This window comes from Odontesthes bonariensis, chromosome 10 (genome assembly GCF_027942865.1).
Source record: "Odontesthes bonariensis isolate fOdoBon6 chromosome 10, fOdoBon6.hap1, whole genome shotgun sequence".
Taxonomy (NCBI): Eukaryota; Metazoa; Chordata; class Actinopteri; order Atheriniformes; family Atherinopsidae; genus Odontesthes; species Odontesthes bonariensis.
The window spans coordinates 23189004-23203862 of NC_134515.1; the positions used below are offsets into that span (position 1 = coordinate 23189004).

At 40.7% G+C, this 14859-nt stretch overlaps 1 protein-coding gene across 3 annotated transcripts in view; it reads left to right on the forward strand.

Annotated features, from left to right (window-relative positions):
- Positions 1–265: 265 nt before the first annotated feature.
- The window catches only part of nkain4 (sodium/potassium transporting ATPase interacting 4), a 49222-nt gene continuing 34628 nt past the window's right edge, over positions 266–14859 (forward strand). For all 3 annotated transcript variants that reach the window (XM_075474689.1, XM_075474691.1, XM_075474690.1), the window contains exon 1: positions 266–648. In XM_075474689.1, the coding sequence (XP_075330804.1) occupies positions 595–648 (54 nt within the window). In that variant the 5' untranslated portion in view covers positions 266–594. The remainder of the gene's footprint in view (positions 649–14859) is intronic.

Genomic DNA, 14859 nt, shown 5'->3' on the forward strand with positions numbered 1-14859 from the left:
ATGGTGACTTTTATTTTAAAATGTTTTTAACCAAATCATGAACCATCTTTTGCAGAGACATGTGTCCAAATTCTTGCAACATCTTTAAGCCTACCTATAAATGAAACGTAACTTGTAGGTTTTCCAACAGCAAGGTTATTAATGAATCACCTCCCTTTGAAGCATCTCTTATCAAAAAGCACTTTCTCGACTGTCACGCCGTATACTGTCTCTAGAAACCCCAGTCAGCCTCATCTCAACTCCGCTTGAGTAGCCTAAACCCTCCCACCACACCGCGACCACCGCGACCACCTCCCTCCCACTACTCCTCCCCCTCCTCCTCCTTTTTACACACCGGATTGCACCCATCCTCCCAGCCAGTCACCTCAAGTGCGACCGGTTGGTTAGAGCGGAGGTAAACAAACACATCCAGAGCAGCGAAGGACCCGAGTAGCTGTTTTGGAGGCTCACTGAGGAGACGACAGACTGACAAACAGCAGGACAATGGGACGAAGCCGGTGCTTGGATCAGGACTGAGTCTGGAAAGGCACATCGAAAGCTCTCCTGACTCGATTCAAAGTCCTTTAGAGTCGCCGTGTTTTCACTGCTGACACAATGGGCTGCTGCAGCGGACGATGCACACTCATCTTTATTTGCACTTTACAGTTGGTGAGTTGATCCGTTTTTGTTTTAAAAGTTTCAACTCGGATAATGCTGCTGTGAAAGCGAAGGGGTTTTGGAATACTTTACAAATCAATATAAATCAAACGCTGGCAGCTTGATAGAAAAGAAGTATCAGTATAGCCTACATCCTGCAAGTTTACTCAAAAAGCACGTTTTCAAATTCTCATTTTACACCCCCTCTTCTTTCTGAATTCCTGTATGAATAGAAATTCTAATCCTGGATTTTAGGATTTTGTTTTAGAAAGAACGAAGCAGTGTTGTTTGAAGTTCACTACTTCCATAGAAATATGCTGGTCTGCTAAAACAGAGAACCTCAACTCAAAGCCAGCAGCCTGAAGCTGTGCACACTGACAGACAGTATTGGGCGGTAACGGTGAGATGCTGGATAGACGTGCATCTGGAAATTTGTGGATCTTCTCCTCTGAGTATTGTGTTCCCATACGGAGCATGAGCTGAAGCTATCAACAGACAGCTTCAGTCTTTCTCCAGTCATCAGTCTGTGTCCAAATTCCTGTCGCACCTGCGGCACAGTTGATTTGAGACCTCTAAGACATCTGCTCAAACATGATTTAATTCTATGTTTTAAGCTTGGAGATATTTCTTTATCAAGAACTTAAACCAGCTGTATCGCAGGGCATGCTGGTCCAGTGAAAACTAAACTCCCCTCAGGTTCACGGGTTCACGGAGCACTTCTAGTTCTGATCCGTGACGTGTCGCCTGTGACATTTTACAGATGGTAACCATGCAGTCTGAGATGATGCTTTCCACTCTCTCACAGGGCAGCTTGCCTTTTCCACTATCCTCGAGTAAAGCTTACTTGACAGACTGTGACAGCGTTATTTATGATGGTATTAAAACTGAGCTTGCCCACACCATAATCCCTCAAGTAAATGTCACTTTTTACAATTAAGGGAGCAATGCAACCTTTGAGATCGAAAGAAATATAAAACAAGCATTCGTATCAGTTCTTCGCTGGCATTTAAATGGATTTCAACAGTAGTTGAAAGTGACTTGGATGGCCTTTCATTGCCCTTCCCCTTAGATTTTAAGATCGATCAAGAGAGTTTGTTTGTCCCTACTGGGTTTATCTTTCAGCTTGGTCTGTCCATGCTCCGTTGGTTTATTCTTTTTAGAATTACTAACAAAATTTTGCAAAGGATAAGCTAAAGAAATAGTTTAAATGTGTTTTGAATATCAACAACACCTTACACATGCAACATCAAGTGAATAGTTTCTGCTACATAAATGTTCATGAATGAATATCACAGCTAAAAATGTCAAAATTCCCAGTGGTTTTAATTCACACATACACATTTGCATTGAGTTTAACTGGGTGCTTTTTAGGCTTAGTCACACTTGTGCTCACCAAACCTAAAGATAAATCAATTCTTTAAGTTAAACAACAAATTCTATTCGTAAAAATCTGGCCTTGACAAAATGGTGTTGATTCGACCAAACCACATCTGGATCTGATAGAGCTATATCTGTACTATATGGAATACAAATATGTTAGCTAGAAAATGAAAACTTGTGGGGATTTTGGGGGCGTATTCTCCGTTTAGGTAGAAAATTATTGGTTAGTTGCAAAAAATCTCATGATTTTGTGTAGATCACATTTTTCAACCCAATTCTGTTTAAGATAAGATTAGATCAGTTCAAAATTATACATGTCAGCTCAGTAGACAAAACCTTTGAAAATTTCACAAATTTAACAGTATTTTGAGTAGTTCGGGGCTAGTTGCAATGTCACATGATGTAAGAGGACGTCTTCACCTGATCCAGTATCCTGAACCAGGTGTTAGACGTATGGACCTATTTGACCTGACAAATGCATCGGATGGTGAAGTGCATGACCGAAAGCACACTTGTGTCTGAATGGATTTGGCCACCATGATGTGCTGCTAAAATTTTGTGTCACTCTGGTGAAACACAAACACTCGCTATTTTGAATACAGAGGGCTATGAACCCACTTGAGCCACACACCTGTTTTTTTCTTTTGCAGGCTTCAGACCTTTCTGCCTCATTAGAGAGGAAGGGGTCGACCGTTTGTTATGAGGTTTATAAAGCTGTCAGCCGGTTGCCTAAAAAGTCCCCGGAGACTTCTGCAAACAGCTTCATTTTCCCCCGGCACTTTCCCCTGATGACCTGACACTTCCTGTCTGGAGCCACACACACACTTACAAGCGCACACACCTCCCCGCTGATGAGTTTAACCTGCAAAGAGAGGTTGCATTTAACCTTGTGTGACCTTTCGTAGGGTCATCTGTGTGTATGTGTGTTCATGTCGCCATAAATATACATGTGCGCGTGTGTAGAGCCGCCGAAGGGAACCCAGCTCTCTCCTGGCTTAAACCTATGCATTGACAATGAGCCAGGTTATTCCCAGTCCATTACAGGATAAAACTACCATTAACAAAACAACACCCTCTCCTCCTCAGATGTAAAAATAGCCCTTGTGAACCGCTGTGTGTGCTAATTAGCCAGACAGAGTGCTTTGATCAAACCTCCTTTGGCATCTCGGCCATTCCCTAATTGAATTGTGGTGCGCTCTCCTCATCAACGGCCCGAGCGGTGGGACTCATCTCTCTGGGACAGAAGGCAACAGATAATGAGCCTGTATTGATCGAAATACCTCTGTTGCCTCATCCCTTTACAGCCTAACTATTGCAGACAGTAGGGCTGGATGGTTGTCAGAACCTTGATCAGCCCCAGAGAGTAGCAAGCGCTGGCTGGAAGCCCTGTCTGCGTAATGATTTGTTTGTACTCGGAGACGCAGGGAAGCTCATTTTTTTTTTGTCTCAACGGGTCGGACGTTTGAGGTGTTGACCTAGAGCTGACCCTGGAGTGGGAGCCTTTTCATTGGTCAAATACAGAAGTTTTGTGAATGTCAGCAACTGGCCATGACAAGGACGTTGTCCTTAATGGCGCCGATGGTTAGTGTGGCTCCATGAACAGAAGCTGAGAGATGAGGGGGGTCTCTTCAGTGGTCATGGCGGTTTTTCTTGAAAGGGCAGACAGACGCACACACCTGCACACATAATCACGCTGAGCAAGGCTAATGTGCCCATTGCTGACCCTGAAAATGCATTGCTGGTTGCACAGATGGATGTAACCTCATAGACACACATGCACTATTTCAGGCACCCCTTCGCACTCTGCGACACACCCACAGTCACAGCTGCGCATTCTGTTCTGTGAGTTATAGGTTAGTAGATTTGATGCTGGGTAAAGATTACAGCTTTTGTGTAAAGGGAACAAGTGGGGCTCTGATAACATGAGCTTAACAAAAAGGAGCCTAAAGGAGTTTTGCGTGGTCATAGGCGAGAAGAAAAAGGTGCCCATGTTGTTGCAGTAATCGTGGTCCCTTCAAGTATTGTTTTATGTGTAGTTTGAAGTATTGCATTGGAAAATGTTGCTTACTTCCGGGGGGTTTTGCCATTCTTTTAGGTGTTTGTCCACATAAGGAAGATGGTAATTTGCAAGTTACTTGTTATATAACAACAATTTAACTCACATGATTGAAAACATAGATGTTTCTAGTTCTGGAGAAGAAACCGAGCCAATGGAAATGGCCCAAGAAACGTGGCCAAAGAATGCTGTCATAAAAGAATAATTACAGCACTGTCCAATGGACAGAAACTCAAAGACCTCCCTCGGTTATTCTCTTTGAGGCGGCGGCTTTTGTTTGGGTCTTCATCTTATAGGGCTGGTTAGTGATCTCTAACCCTTCCGCTTATTTGAGACATAACTAATCTACATTTTTTGGCTTTGATTTGTGCCCATACAGGGCAAAGTGCTTCCAATGACGTGACCCACAGCCGAGACACAAGGTGCACTTCGGAGTCTTATCTCATCTTCACCCTTAAAAACCAAGACTTGAATTGTATGTTTTTAGTAATTTAACAGATGTTTTCATCCAAAGCGCTCACAAGTGAAGAAAGATGTTAAAGCTTCGGTGTAGTGAGAAAATCTGGTATTAAGTATTAAATGTATTTAAAGGACAGAGTGCAAGAGGATTATGTAAATAATTGCAAAGTAATTGCGAGTTATCTCTGACTACTGCCTACTTTTTCTTTATCCTCCTCATAATATAGGTGGACAATATTTTGTAAATAATTCATTGAAGAAGACCCAGTTCAACCAAAGAGCTTTCAAGAAAGTTTTAGCACAGAAGCGCAGCGCTGTCCCTTGGCAGGCATCACATCATGTCTGTTTTCTCTACAAACTCATTTGCTTTATGAAAGCACAAACATGCAAATTCCCTTCTGCATATTCATGAGCCTGGAGATGCTTGACGTATATCAACATGCTGTTTTTCCCCCCTTACCAATCTACATGTCCTCGCGCTCTCAGAGGCGCACGTGCTACAGGTCTTGGTCCATAGCTTTGATGTTAATGCATCACACAGCTGTTATTAAGAGTAATTACTACAGCTGGAACAAAGTGCTGTGTGTGTGCTACTGCTACTGTATAATTCTGTTGTTCCTCGCCACTTCTCAGTGGAGGTGATACATCATAACATGGTGACTAGATAAATATCAAAGCTGCTCTTGGCAAGAGCTACAGTATTTCAATTTTACTAGTCACAGATGCTGCAGACATCTGTTCAGGGAAACTTGTTTGGTAGGTGTTTTGTGGAGGGGGTGTGCAACTTCCTCAGACCGCATGCGTGAACCTGGAGTGTGGTGTGATCAATGATAATGAACCGTGTTTCCTTGGCACTGCCAGGTTGATGGAAGAGATAGGCCAGCAGGAATAGAGTGGATGGTCACAGCTCTTTTATCTCTTCCTTTTGTTCTTTGTCTTTGCCTCTCTGGGCCCGCTCTTAAGTTTTCATAAAGCTTGTTCATCATATGATTCATATCACTGTGGGCAAAAACACATTTTTTTTCTTACTTCTTGCATTGGCTTGCACTTATGTGGCAGACTAAGATAGTATACCTATTGTAATAATCCAAGTGGAAGCAGAGTTAGGTGTCTGTCTGTGTTTGACAAAGGTGTACTATGCAGAGGTGGACTCCCCATAAGGTAGAAGTGTTCTCTGAATACCAATGATAATTTGTGTTGTGCTTTTTAAGCTTGTCTGGGAAGAGTGGATTTCATTGAAGCAGTACTAGTATGTAATTTTTGAAGAGTTCTGATTATATACTGTATATATATATATATATGTTTGTGTTTCTGTATGTGTGTGTGTGTAGTGTAACTGTGTGCCATATGGCCTCTTGCTTTGTGCAAAGCTAAAACTTTCATGAAGCAAAAATGTAGTGTGTTAAAGGGATAGTTCGCCTCTTTTGACATTTAGCGTTGACAAAGGTAGTCCGGCTAGTTGGCTGGGGTTTAAAAAATAAAGCGTTTTGCTTCTCAAAACAATATGCGTTCAAAAGAGTAATACATTTGCATCACAAAATTGTTCATCCAGAAAAAGTCAGACCTCACAATCGCTTGGCGACACTTCCTGTGTTGCCATATGCTGTTTTCTCGATTTCAAAGCTCTGCAGTGATTGTAAATAGCTAAGACTAGTTTCCATATTTTCCAATATGGTCTACCAAAGTACTCATTGCACTGGGGTTAAAATGAGCAACTACTATTTTGTTGTCATTGATTGAAGGAAAATCAGAAAGTCAGTGTGGTGGGCTGGAAATACTGTAAAGAAATTGCCACCCAGTGTTTCGAGGATGTGATCTGTCCTTGACAAGTTAAGTATGACTCCTGTAAACCAAAGTACATTTTGGGTCTAACTGTCATCTTAGAGGTATTCTGTGGTCAAAGAGAAAATTAAAGTCTGAGTTTTTTTTTTCTTCTTTTCCACATCCTTTTATGTGTAATATTATGTGTGTAATTGTAATATGTAACTTCCTAATTTAGTTTGAACATATGATGTTTACCCGCTCGAAATAAAGAAAATAAACCAACTCTAATCAAGCCTTGATGATATTCATAACATAACTTTATCATCACCATTACTGCCTGAATATGCAGTTTAACCATAATGTCTTGCTTTAGTTGAGCGCTAATCAAATGCATGTGAAGACTGCTGTTCAAAGCACAAGTTCCTAACATCTAGTTTACATGTGCTACTGTGATGCTTCAGTCTTTTGGTCAAATTGTGAAAAACTCATCAAATTTCAGTTGTGGTATCAGTTATACTGCAAACCGGTGTTTGTTATTATCCAAGCATGAGGTTAGGGTCAGTACTGTTGAAACAAATTTTTTTTTTAAACTTTTTACATTAAAAGTCGATCTGTGACCCCTCTGATCAAAAACGTGTTTTAAGACAAGAGGATGGTGAAACAGACCACTTTTAATCTCAAATTTTAACACTAGAGTTGCACTTTGAACTGTAAATTTGCCTTTAAGACAAAAGCAATAAAGTACTCAGTCATTCCATCGGCTGAAACCGGAGCCGAAGTCTGCCTCACACTTTGCCCGTGGGAATGAAAACCCAGGAGCTGAGGAAGGGAGGATAGGGAAAAGGAGATTTTCGAAGGAGAAGAATTATAAATTAAACCGTTTCAGAGATTTTTGCCTTTTTCGTCTTATTCATTTGGCACCTGCCTTTTGTTTCTTGTGTTCCATGTTCTCTGTTTTTTTTTCACGCTTGAACCTTCGCTTCTGTTCCATAGTAAACAAAGTAATCTTTATTTCACACAAAAGTATTTTTCATGCAAAGAGCCAGCACGATTTTTATTAAATGTTCCCGTTTTGATGAACCATTTTTGTAAATTGAATTGAAGTTCATCTCACAAGAGTTGGCTTATTTCAAATGTAAAATGAAAAGGACACGAGTGTATATATTTTTCCTGGCTAGTGAAGCCTCTGGGGTGTGCAGCTCTGTGAGTCAATAAAATCCCACACAGGAATGTTATGGGTCTCCCAGAGATTAAGCATCAGTTATTCCACTCTGAGTTTTCTACATCCAGATTAAACAAATTCAAAGGGCTGGATATCTTATTTAGCTGTACCTCCAAAATGCTTCCTCTGTGACTGCCTAGGATTGTTTGCTGAGTACTGCAGGCACATGATTACACAGATTTAAATTCTCACAACCACGCAAGCGTTTATCGTTTATTTTTTTTGCTGAAGTACAAATCAGGCTTAAGCCAAAGGCAACTCATAATTGTTTGATAATCATTAATCGATAACTGTTACATAGCGGGCTCTGATGAACACTATGAGGCTATAAAGCCAAGTTTCCCCATATGAAGCCTTTTTATCTCAATAGAAATTAACAACAAATCAAAGTCAGAAGTCAAAAATAACTTTCTAGATAAACCAATTTTATGTGGAGTATCAAAACTCCATTATTAATGGCATCGCTTGGCCTTCATTTCCTAGAAAGATAAAACCAGAAGTAAAGCTGTAGATTGGAGTATTTTACTCCACGTCCCGAGGCACTGTTGCAGCAGTTTATACAGACATGATGGCAAGCATGCTGACACCTTCAAGGGCATCATAATGGATAGAAATTTGGCCACAACTTATGAGTACCTATTAAGATTAATTCACTTTAAATTGCTGTTGGGACAATTTTATGTTAACAGTGATTAAAAGCCAACCTAACTTGCCAAATGGTGTGTGTCTGGAGAGTCACTGTTGGAAGGCAGTATCACCTACAAAAAAAGTGTTCCAGGTATGAACCATCTATTCATTGCAGCCTTTTATGCCTAAACAAACAAGCTCAATGGAATTAAGTCAGCTGGTAAAATCAAACTACTACTGAAACCAGCAAACTGAAAAATAAGACATTTTTGCTTTGACCTTGTGTCTGTGTATCTCTCTTTTTTGGGAAAATATATAAGATGGAATATTAGTCTCCCAAACCCTTAAACATGAGGCTTGAGATGGTGGCCTGTTTATTATATATCCTGAGGTGGTATGGAGGGCAGAAGACAGGAGTTTGTGATTATTGTTGGCTAAGAAAGCTTTGATGATCTCAGAAATGACCTCGTCTTACACTGTCTCCAGGTTCCTATTCTTTTTTCTTTTTTTTTTTTTTGAAGGTCATGCAGGTTACCATAATTAGCCAGTGCTTTGCTTCAGCTGTCAAATGGACCCCTGGTGTTCGCTGCTGATTCTGTTCTCAGTCCAGGCTGCGTTGATTGCTTCGCCTGAACGACCCTCATCCACGGAAGAGCAGATTCTGACAGGTCATGTCTGGCCTTAGATGCCCCATCAAAAGAAGATGATTAAACAGCTTACTTTGAGCCACAGGGCAAGGTGACTCTTTAATAAATTCACACTCACATCTCCTACTTTTGGAGCTCCTGTTTTTCATTATCTCACCTGTGTGCTCATTGTAACTTGGATATTCAGGTATTCAGGGCATGGGGGGCCAACACATGAACGTGTAATGAATGTGCAAATACAAAAAAACTGTACGGTGTCCCCTTCTTCCCATTTTGTTTTAGTCCACCCTTCCACCCACCCTCTTCCTCATTTTCTCCCCCTGCTGAAATTGCAGGTTGGAATATGTTTGAATTATTGATTGCCATTTGATTTCTAAGACTCACTGGAGATTTGGATGAGGTAGGATAGAAAGGTGGGTGGAAGTGGGGAGAGAAAGTGGGGGTTGGGTGGTGGCTGATGCTCTCATTCTGGACTAATTATGAACAGGACTCTGGAGACCTGAGATCTCCATGTTTCACTTCCTTTTACCCCTCTTTTCCATTTATTTTCCATGCCCCTCTTTCTGGTGCTTTGTTACCAGAGTGATGTTAACATACACAAGAAGATGCTGAAAAAAAACCTGCAGGTAAAAGAAAAAAAATATCTTGTCAGGAGGAGACTTGGGAATGCATGATGCAAATGTGAGCTGGCATGCTTGGAAGTGAGACAAGTGCTGGTAGGGGAACTCTTGGGGTTAGATAGCAACAAACATTGGGCTACATCATGCGCTCAGGGCAACTGTCAACTGACTAAGAAACTAAGAATACCAATACTTACATTTATGTGGCATCAACTGCATTAGAAATATTTTTTTCAGCAACTTTATCTGAGATCACTCATTTAACAGATTAATGCCACCATGTAAGCTTTCATGCAAGATCTTGCTTCCTTTTTTCTTTCAACCTTCCCAACTGTTTTGACATGCATGTCGGTTTATGATAATATGTGTGTTTCCCAAAAGGCCCCTTTTACAACTGTTCACCATTTCAGTGTCTTCAATTTAACACATCATTAATATTGTGGTTATAGTGAAAACCTTGGGCTGGCAAATGTGAGCCAGTGCATGTTCCCATCCAGGCACAGGCTCGTGTTAGCGTGACTCCGTGTGTTCCACATCAGTGACATTGCCATATTAAACCATAATGGAGATAAAACTAGAACTATTTGCAAGCCCATTTCTCTCTTTCCATTTCAATGGTTCCAGTGGTGTCATTTGTTATAGTGTGGCAATGAATAAATTGCTTCGGGAGCTCCACAGCTGGGATGAATATCTTGACAGATCACACTCAGCTGAAAGGATGCGATGCATATTCTCCTCAAACAAATTTTAGAGCACAGTTCTTGTCTTACAAGCAGCGCACTTGTTTTTGATCTAAACGTGTTGAGGTGATCAAATGGTCGGACAGCTGGAATGCACTCAGCACAACTTCCTCTATGGTGGATAAAAGATTAAGAGTGATGGCATTATGATGAAAAGAGCAACATTAGTGACTTAATTATGGAGAGTAGAGCAGAATGATGCAAACTGCTGACAGCTGTTTGCTGTTCTTGCCAGCATAGTCTTGATGAGAATATTTTTTCTGTTGCAGCTAAATTGCCTACTTCTTAATTGGGGTGAAACCTTCACAGCTCTTTGTTTAATCTGGGACGGGGGGGGGGGGGGGGGGGGGGGGGGGATTGGCTGATTTGAGCTGCTCTCGTTTTGTCGTTTAGCCTCCATCCTCTCCATTGTTGCAGTGTTTGGGTTTTAATGGTTCTTGTCCTGCTTTTTTCTTTTTGTCGCTCCTGGGAAAAATCTGTGCGTGTGTTCATTTCTGCTTCTTTATTTGTGGATTTCCATTTTTTTTAATGTTAGCTGATATGCTTTTGTTTAAATGTGTTGGGATGTAACGGAACCTGCTGCTGTCCCCCATTTTCCATCACAAAGTGAGCAATTGCCACCTTTCATTTGGGTGACTGGGGTTCGAATCCCAAGCATGAGAGGTACTACCTCCAGTAAAGCATCTTTCAAACACGTAAACGTTGCCACTTTTGCAGATAAATGTCGAAGAAATGTAAATGTTGACTGAAGTCAGACATGTAACCATACTGTTTGAAACCTTAATTCATCATCTTGTTGAAGTTTTTGCAAAATTCTTTAGATGCTGCCAGGCCCATTTTGTCCAGAAAATTGGGAAAATGAAGCAGTCAGACCCAGGTAGATGTAGCCAGGTTTGACATTGTAGCCAACTGTCAAAATATTACTTGAAGCCATAGAATGGCTGTGGAGCCCAAATGTGACTTTTGTTTTCCTGAAAGAATGACTCGAAGTGCGTCAGATCCCAGCTGGCATTGGAATCCATGTGCACCTGCATATCCATTGACCATTCATGATTCATGGTTTGACCGCACCTCAGACTGTATTCAAATCCACAGGCACATTTCTCTGTTTGCAATAATCAAAGGTCAAAGTGCAGCTAGTGTTTTGCAAAACCTCATCTTCCAGCAATCACATAGCTCAGTAAACCACTGGAACCGGCTCATTGCTCACATTGTTGACAGGAGAGCTGTTAATGGGATTTAACACAAACACTGCCTTATTCAGACACTGCCTAACAAATTGTGAACAGTGCTTATAATAACTGTGTGTATCCAAACTAACACCAAATACACTGTTGCTTGTCAATTGCTGGGAGGTGCATCAGTTAAATAGGCAGTCCCTCAATGTGGCAAAGGATACATTTCAGTTCACACTGCTGAAAGGCTGTTGGCATATTTGGCCCGACCAATTCAGAGTGCTCACATCTCAGAGCATCATCAGTGCAGTCTGGATGTTTTCTCACTGGTACCTGATGTGTTCAATCTATTCACTTTTTTAGAATTTCTAGCAAAAAATGTCCTATCTTCCATAACCCATTGTATTTAGAGTGATTTGAGGGGAAACTGTAGATGTCTGCATATCCTCTTTGGTCAGTCAAAGGTTTTTTTCAGCCCCAAACATATTAATGTATACAAAGAGCAACAAAGTTCCTGCAAGGAGTAGCACTTGCTGGATAAATGTGTTAGGCAGAGGATTCTCTCGAGTTTTGTTAGTCTTGTTTGGTCTTGAGTGTCAAAAACATTAAACACACTATTTGTGTGTGATTTGGAGTAGAGCAAAGGAGTATCATCTTAAATTAAAGCTTGTTGGTCTCAACCAACAAGACCCAAGACCTTCCAAAGAATGCGTGCGCCATGGACATTAACCAGAAATTGAGCTTTCCTCATTTCTACACTGGCAAAATTCATATATATGCTAATTCAAAGCCTGAAAGCATACAAAAGTCTGGATTCCTGGTTGTACTATAAAGAGGGATTTGTCGAAAAATGAAGGTATCCAAGTTCCAAGTTGACATCCTGGCTATATATAGAGCGGTTTATATAAACTGTTTTTTAAAATTTATTCATACTTTTGTGATGACAACTGTAATTATGGATGAAATTGTTGTATAGAATCCACTGTGCAGCCCATGTTGCATGTGACCACAATCGTGACTCGTGAGCTTTTTTCTTTTAACTTTCAATATTCACAACATTGGGAAAACATTTGACTTGAGAATCAGGGAGGCAGGATAAAAATGACAGCTTACAGGTGAAATTTAACCATTTATCAAAACATCAATAACACACTAAATTTGAACATATTTAGAGCAGACTTTTAATGTTATTTTCTTCACAATTTTCACTCTCAGAATAGACCTGCTATTGTTACTTCAATGTAGTCTTGAAGGCCAAAAGAAGTATTGTTACACGTTTTTCCATCAAATGTAAAAACTGTGATGCAGTTTCACAGACCATTCTGGATTCCAGTTGTCTCTTTGAATGGGAGAGATTCATTTGGCTCTCTTTTCTTAACTTTGTAGAAATTAAAAAAAAAGGAAAAAAACGATTTCATTCTGAATCCGTTGGTATAGTCCATTTGGAAGCGTTTTCTGTGTTTTCCAGCTGGTCAGTCAGTCTGCGGCCATTGAGCCAGCTGTCTTTTTGCCGTGTGCATCCCCACTATAAACTCCCAGAAAAGTGTGTCCGGACAGTGGTCTCTTATGATACGTTACAAGTGTATGATGGTTCGTTTCCCCACATGTGCAGAGCCATCTGCCTATATTTAACTTTTTGTTTCTTATTTTGCGAAATGCGTAAATAGTGTCTACCCGTCAACTAGTGCAGGTCTGAGAAATAGAGAAAGGTGGCAATGAGTCGAAATTCTGTCTCCTACCTCTTCTCTGCTCTCCTTTTCTGTTTGCATGTGTGGTGCACACATATTCGAGCTCACTCAGAAGAATAGCAATTTCCGTGTAAAACCTTTTGTTGCAGCAGTTTCCCATAGGACTGTGTAGGAGTATGCAGAGGTTTGGTCCTGTTATTTGTGCTGTATAACTGCTGTGAAAGAATTGGTCATTATGTTTTATTTCTCTGATTTACTGCTGTGTACAATGAGTGGTTGTTAACTTTCACCCACTCTAGCTTGGCTGTTGTTCTATCTTGTGTAGGGGCCGAGGGTCCGAGTTAAGATGCTCTGTATGCAAACTGTAACCAGAATCGGTGGATTAGTCTACCTTAAATAAAAACTGCAAAGCAAGGGGTAGAAAAAGACCTCTCTGCATAGCCTCTTTTTCATTTCTACCTAATTTCTTGTTTGTTGCTTATTTTTTGCATATACTTGTAACAAAGTGTGGCACAGAAGCAACAAATTGGAGGGTACATGGACATTAGCTCGTGGTTTCGCATTTTCGCGAAAATTAAAACCACAACACGTGGACCTTAGTGGACGTTCACCTACCCATCGATGCAAACAATTATGAGACTAACACTGAGAAAAGGGAGCTCCATTCAACTAGACTTATTAGACTCAAATGAACTAAAGGTGCAATCATCTACAATCAACTGTGCTGAAAATCATAACTGACTACGGAGGATTTTTCAAGCTTTTAAAGCAGCTGTAACCAAGATAACTTTACAACACAAGACAGACCATAAATTAAAGTTTTTTAAGTTCTTGTTCTTGTGGTAGCGTTCTTGTTTTTTTTGTGTGCAGAAAGCAGTGACAGATTAGTTTGCTTTAAGCATTAAGAACAATGGAAGTTGAACATATTTTCTCTTAAATAAAGAGCTGTTTTATTAATTTGCTTTGGATGGTAACTTCACCGGCCAGCAAAAAAACAGCCAGCTCTTCTTTCAGTGTCTGTTTAGCATCACCATTCACTGCAAGAGGTACTTTAAGGGGACTATAGCTGATGTGTGTTTCCCTTTGAAGACCATATTTCAGCGAAGAAGAAGAAAGTGGCTTTTAAAGCACCCCGCCTCTTAATCCTTGTGTCAGCACTGCTTGGGCAAGCACTACCAAGCAACACCAAGGGCTGTATATCTATCCAACTCCCCGTGTGCCCTATAAAAGCCCCACACACATCCCATCACACACAAACTGAGATTGGCACCATTAGTTACAGTTTCACGAGAACCAGGCATTCACCAGGGTATAATAACTTTACCCTGGCTCGAGGTGAAAAACTAGGATTGTAGAAAGTTTTTTACGAAATGCTTTACTTTCTGTACTCACAGAGTACAGACAAGCCAGAGCAAAGCGTGGGACAAAAAAGCTGAGGCTTGCTCGCCATTTAGCTACTGTTACTGGTTGTATCTATTACTGTACACATTTACATCACATAAGAAAAACACAAATGACTGGACTTTTGAAATACATGTAAACACGTTTGTCCAACAAAAATCATATGGACTCTAGCTTCTGAAAACTGGGCTAACACACTGAGATAATGCAGATGTAGCTTGATTTACCCCTGCATGTGTGCACTCAGACTCAAATAGGCTTAGACGTGCTTTACCTGCTCCATAGTTCCATCTTTTTGTTAAAGCATTAAAGCATGAGTGTACATCAAAACAGCGAAATGCCCAATTAAGCTGCCCTCACTCACGTGTTTTTTTTCATAAAGCTTAACGTGTCAGAGATTGTGGCTGAAAAGCAGCCTGTTGTTGTCAACTTGCATTTTATACC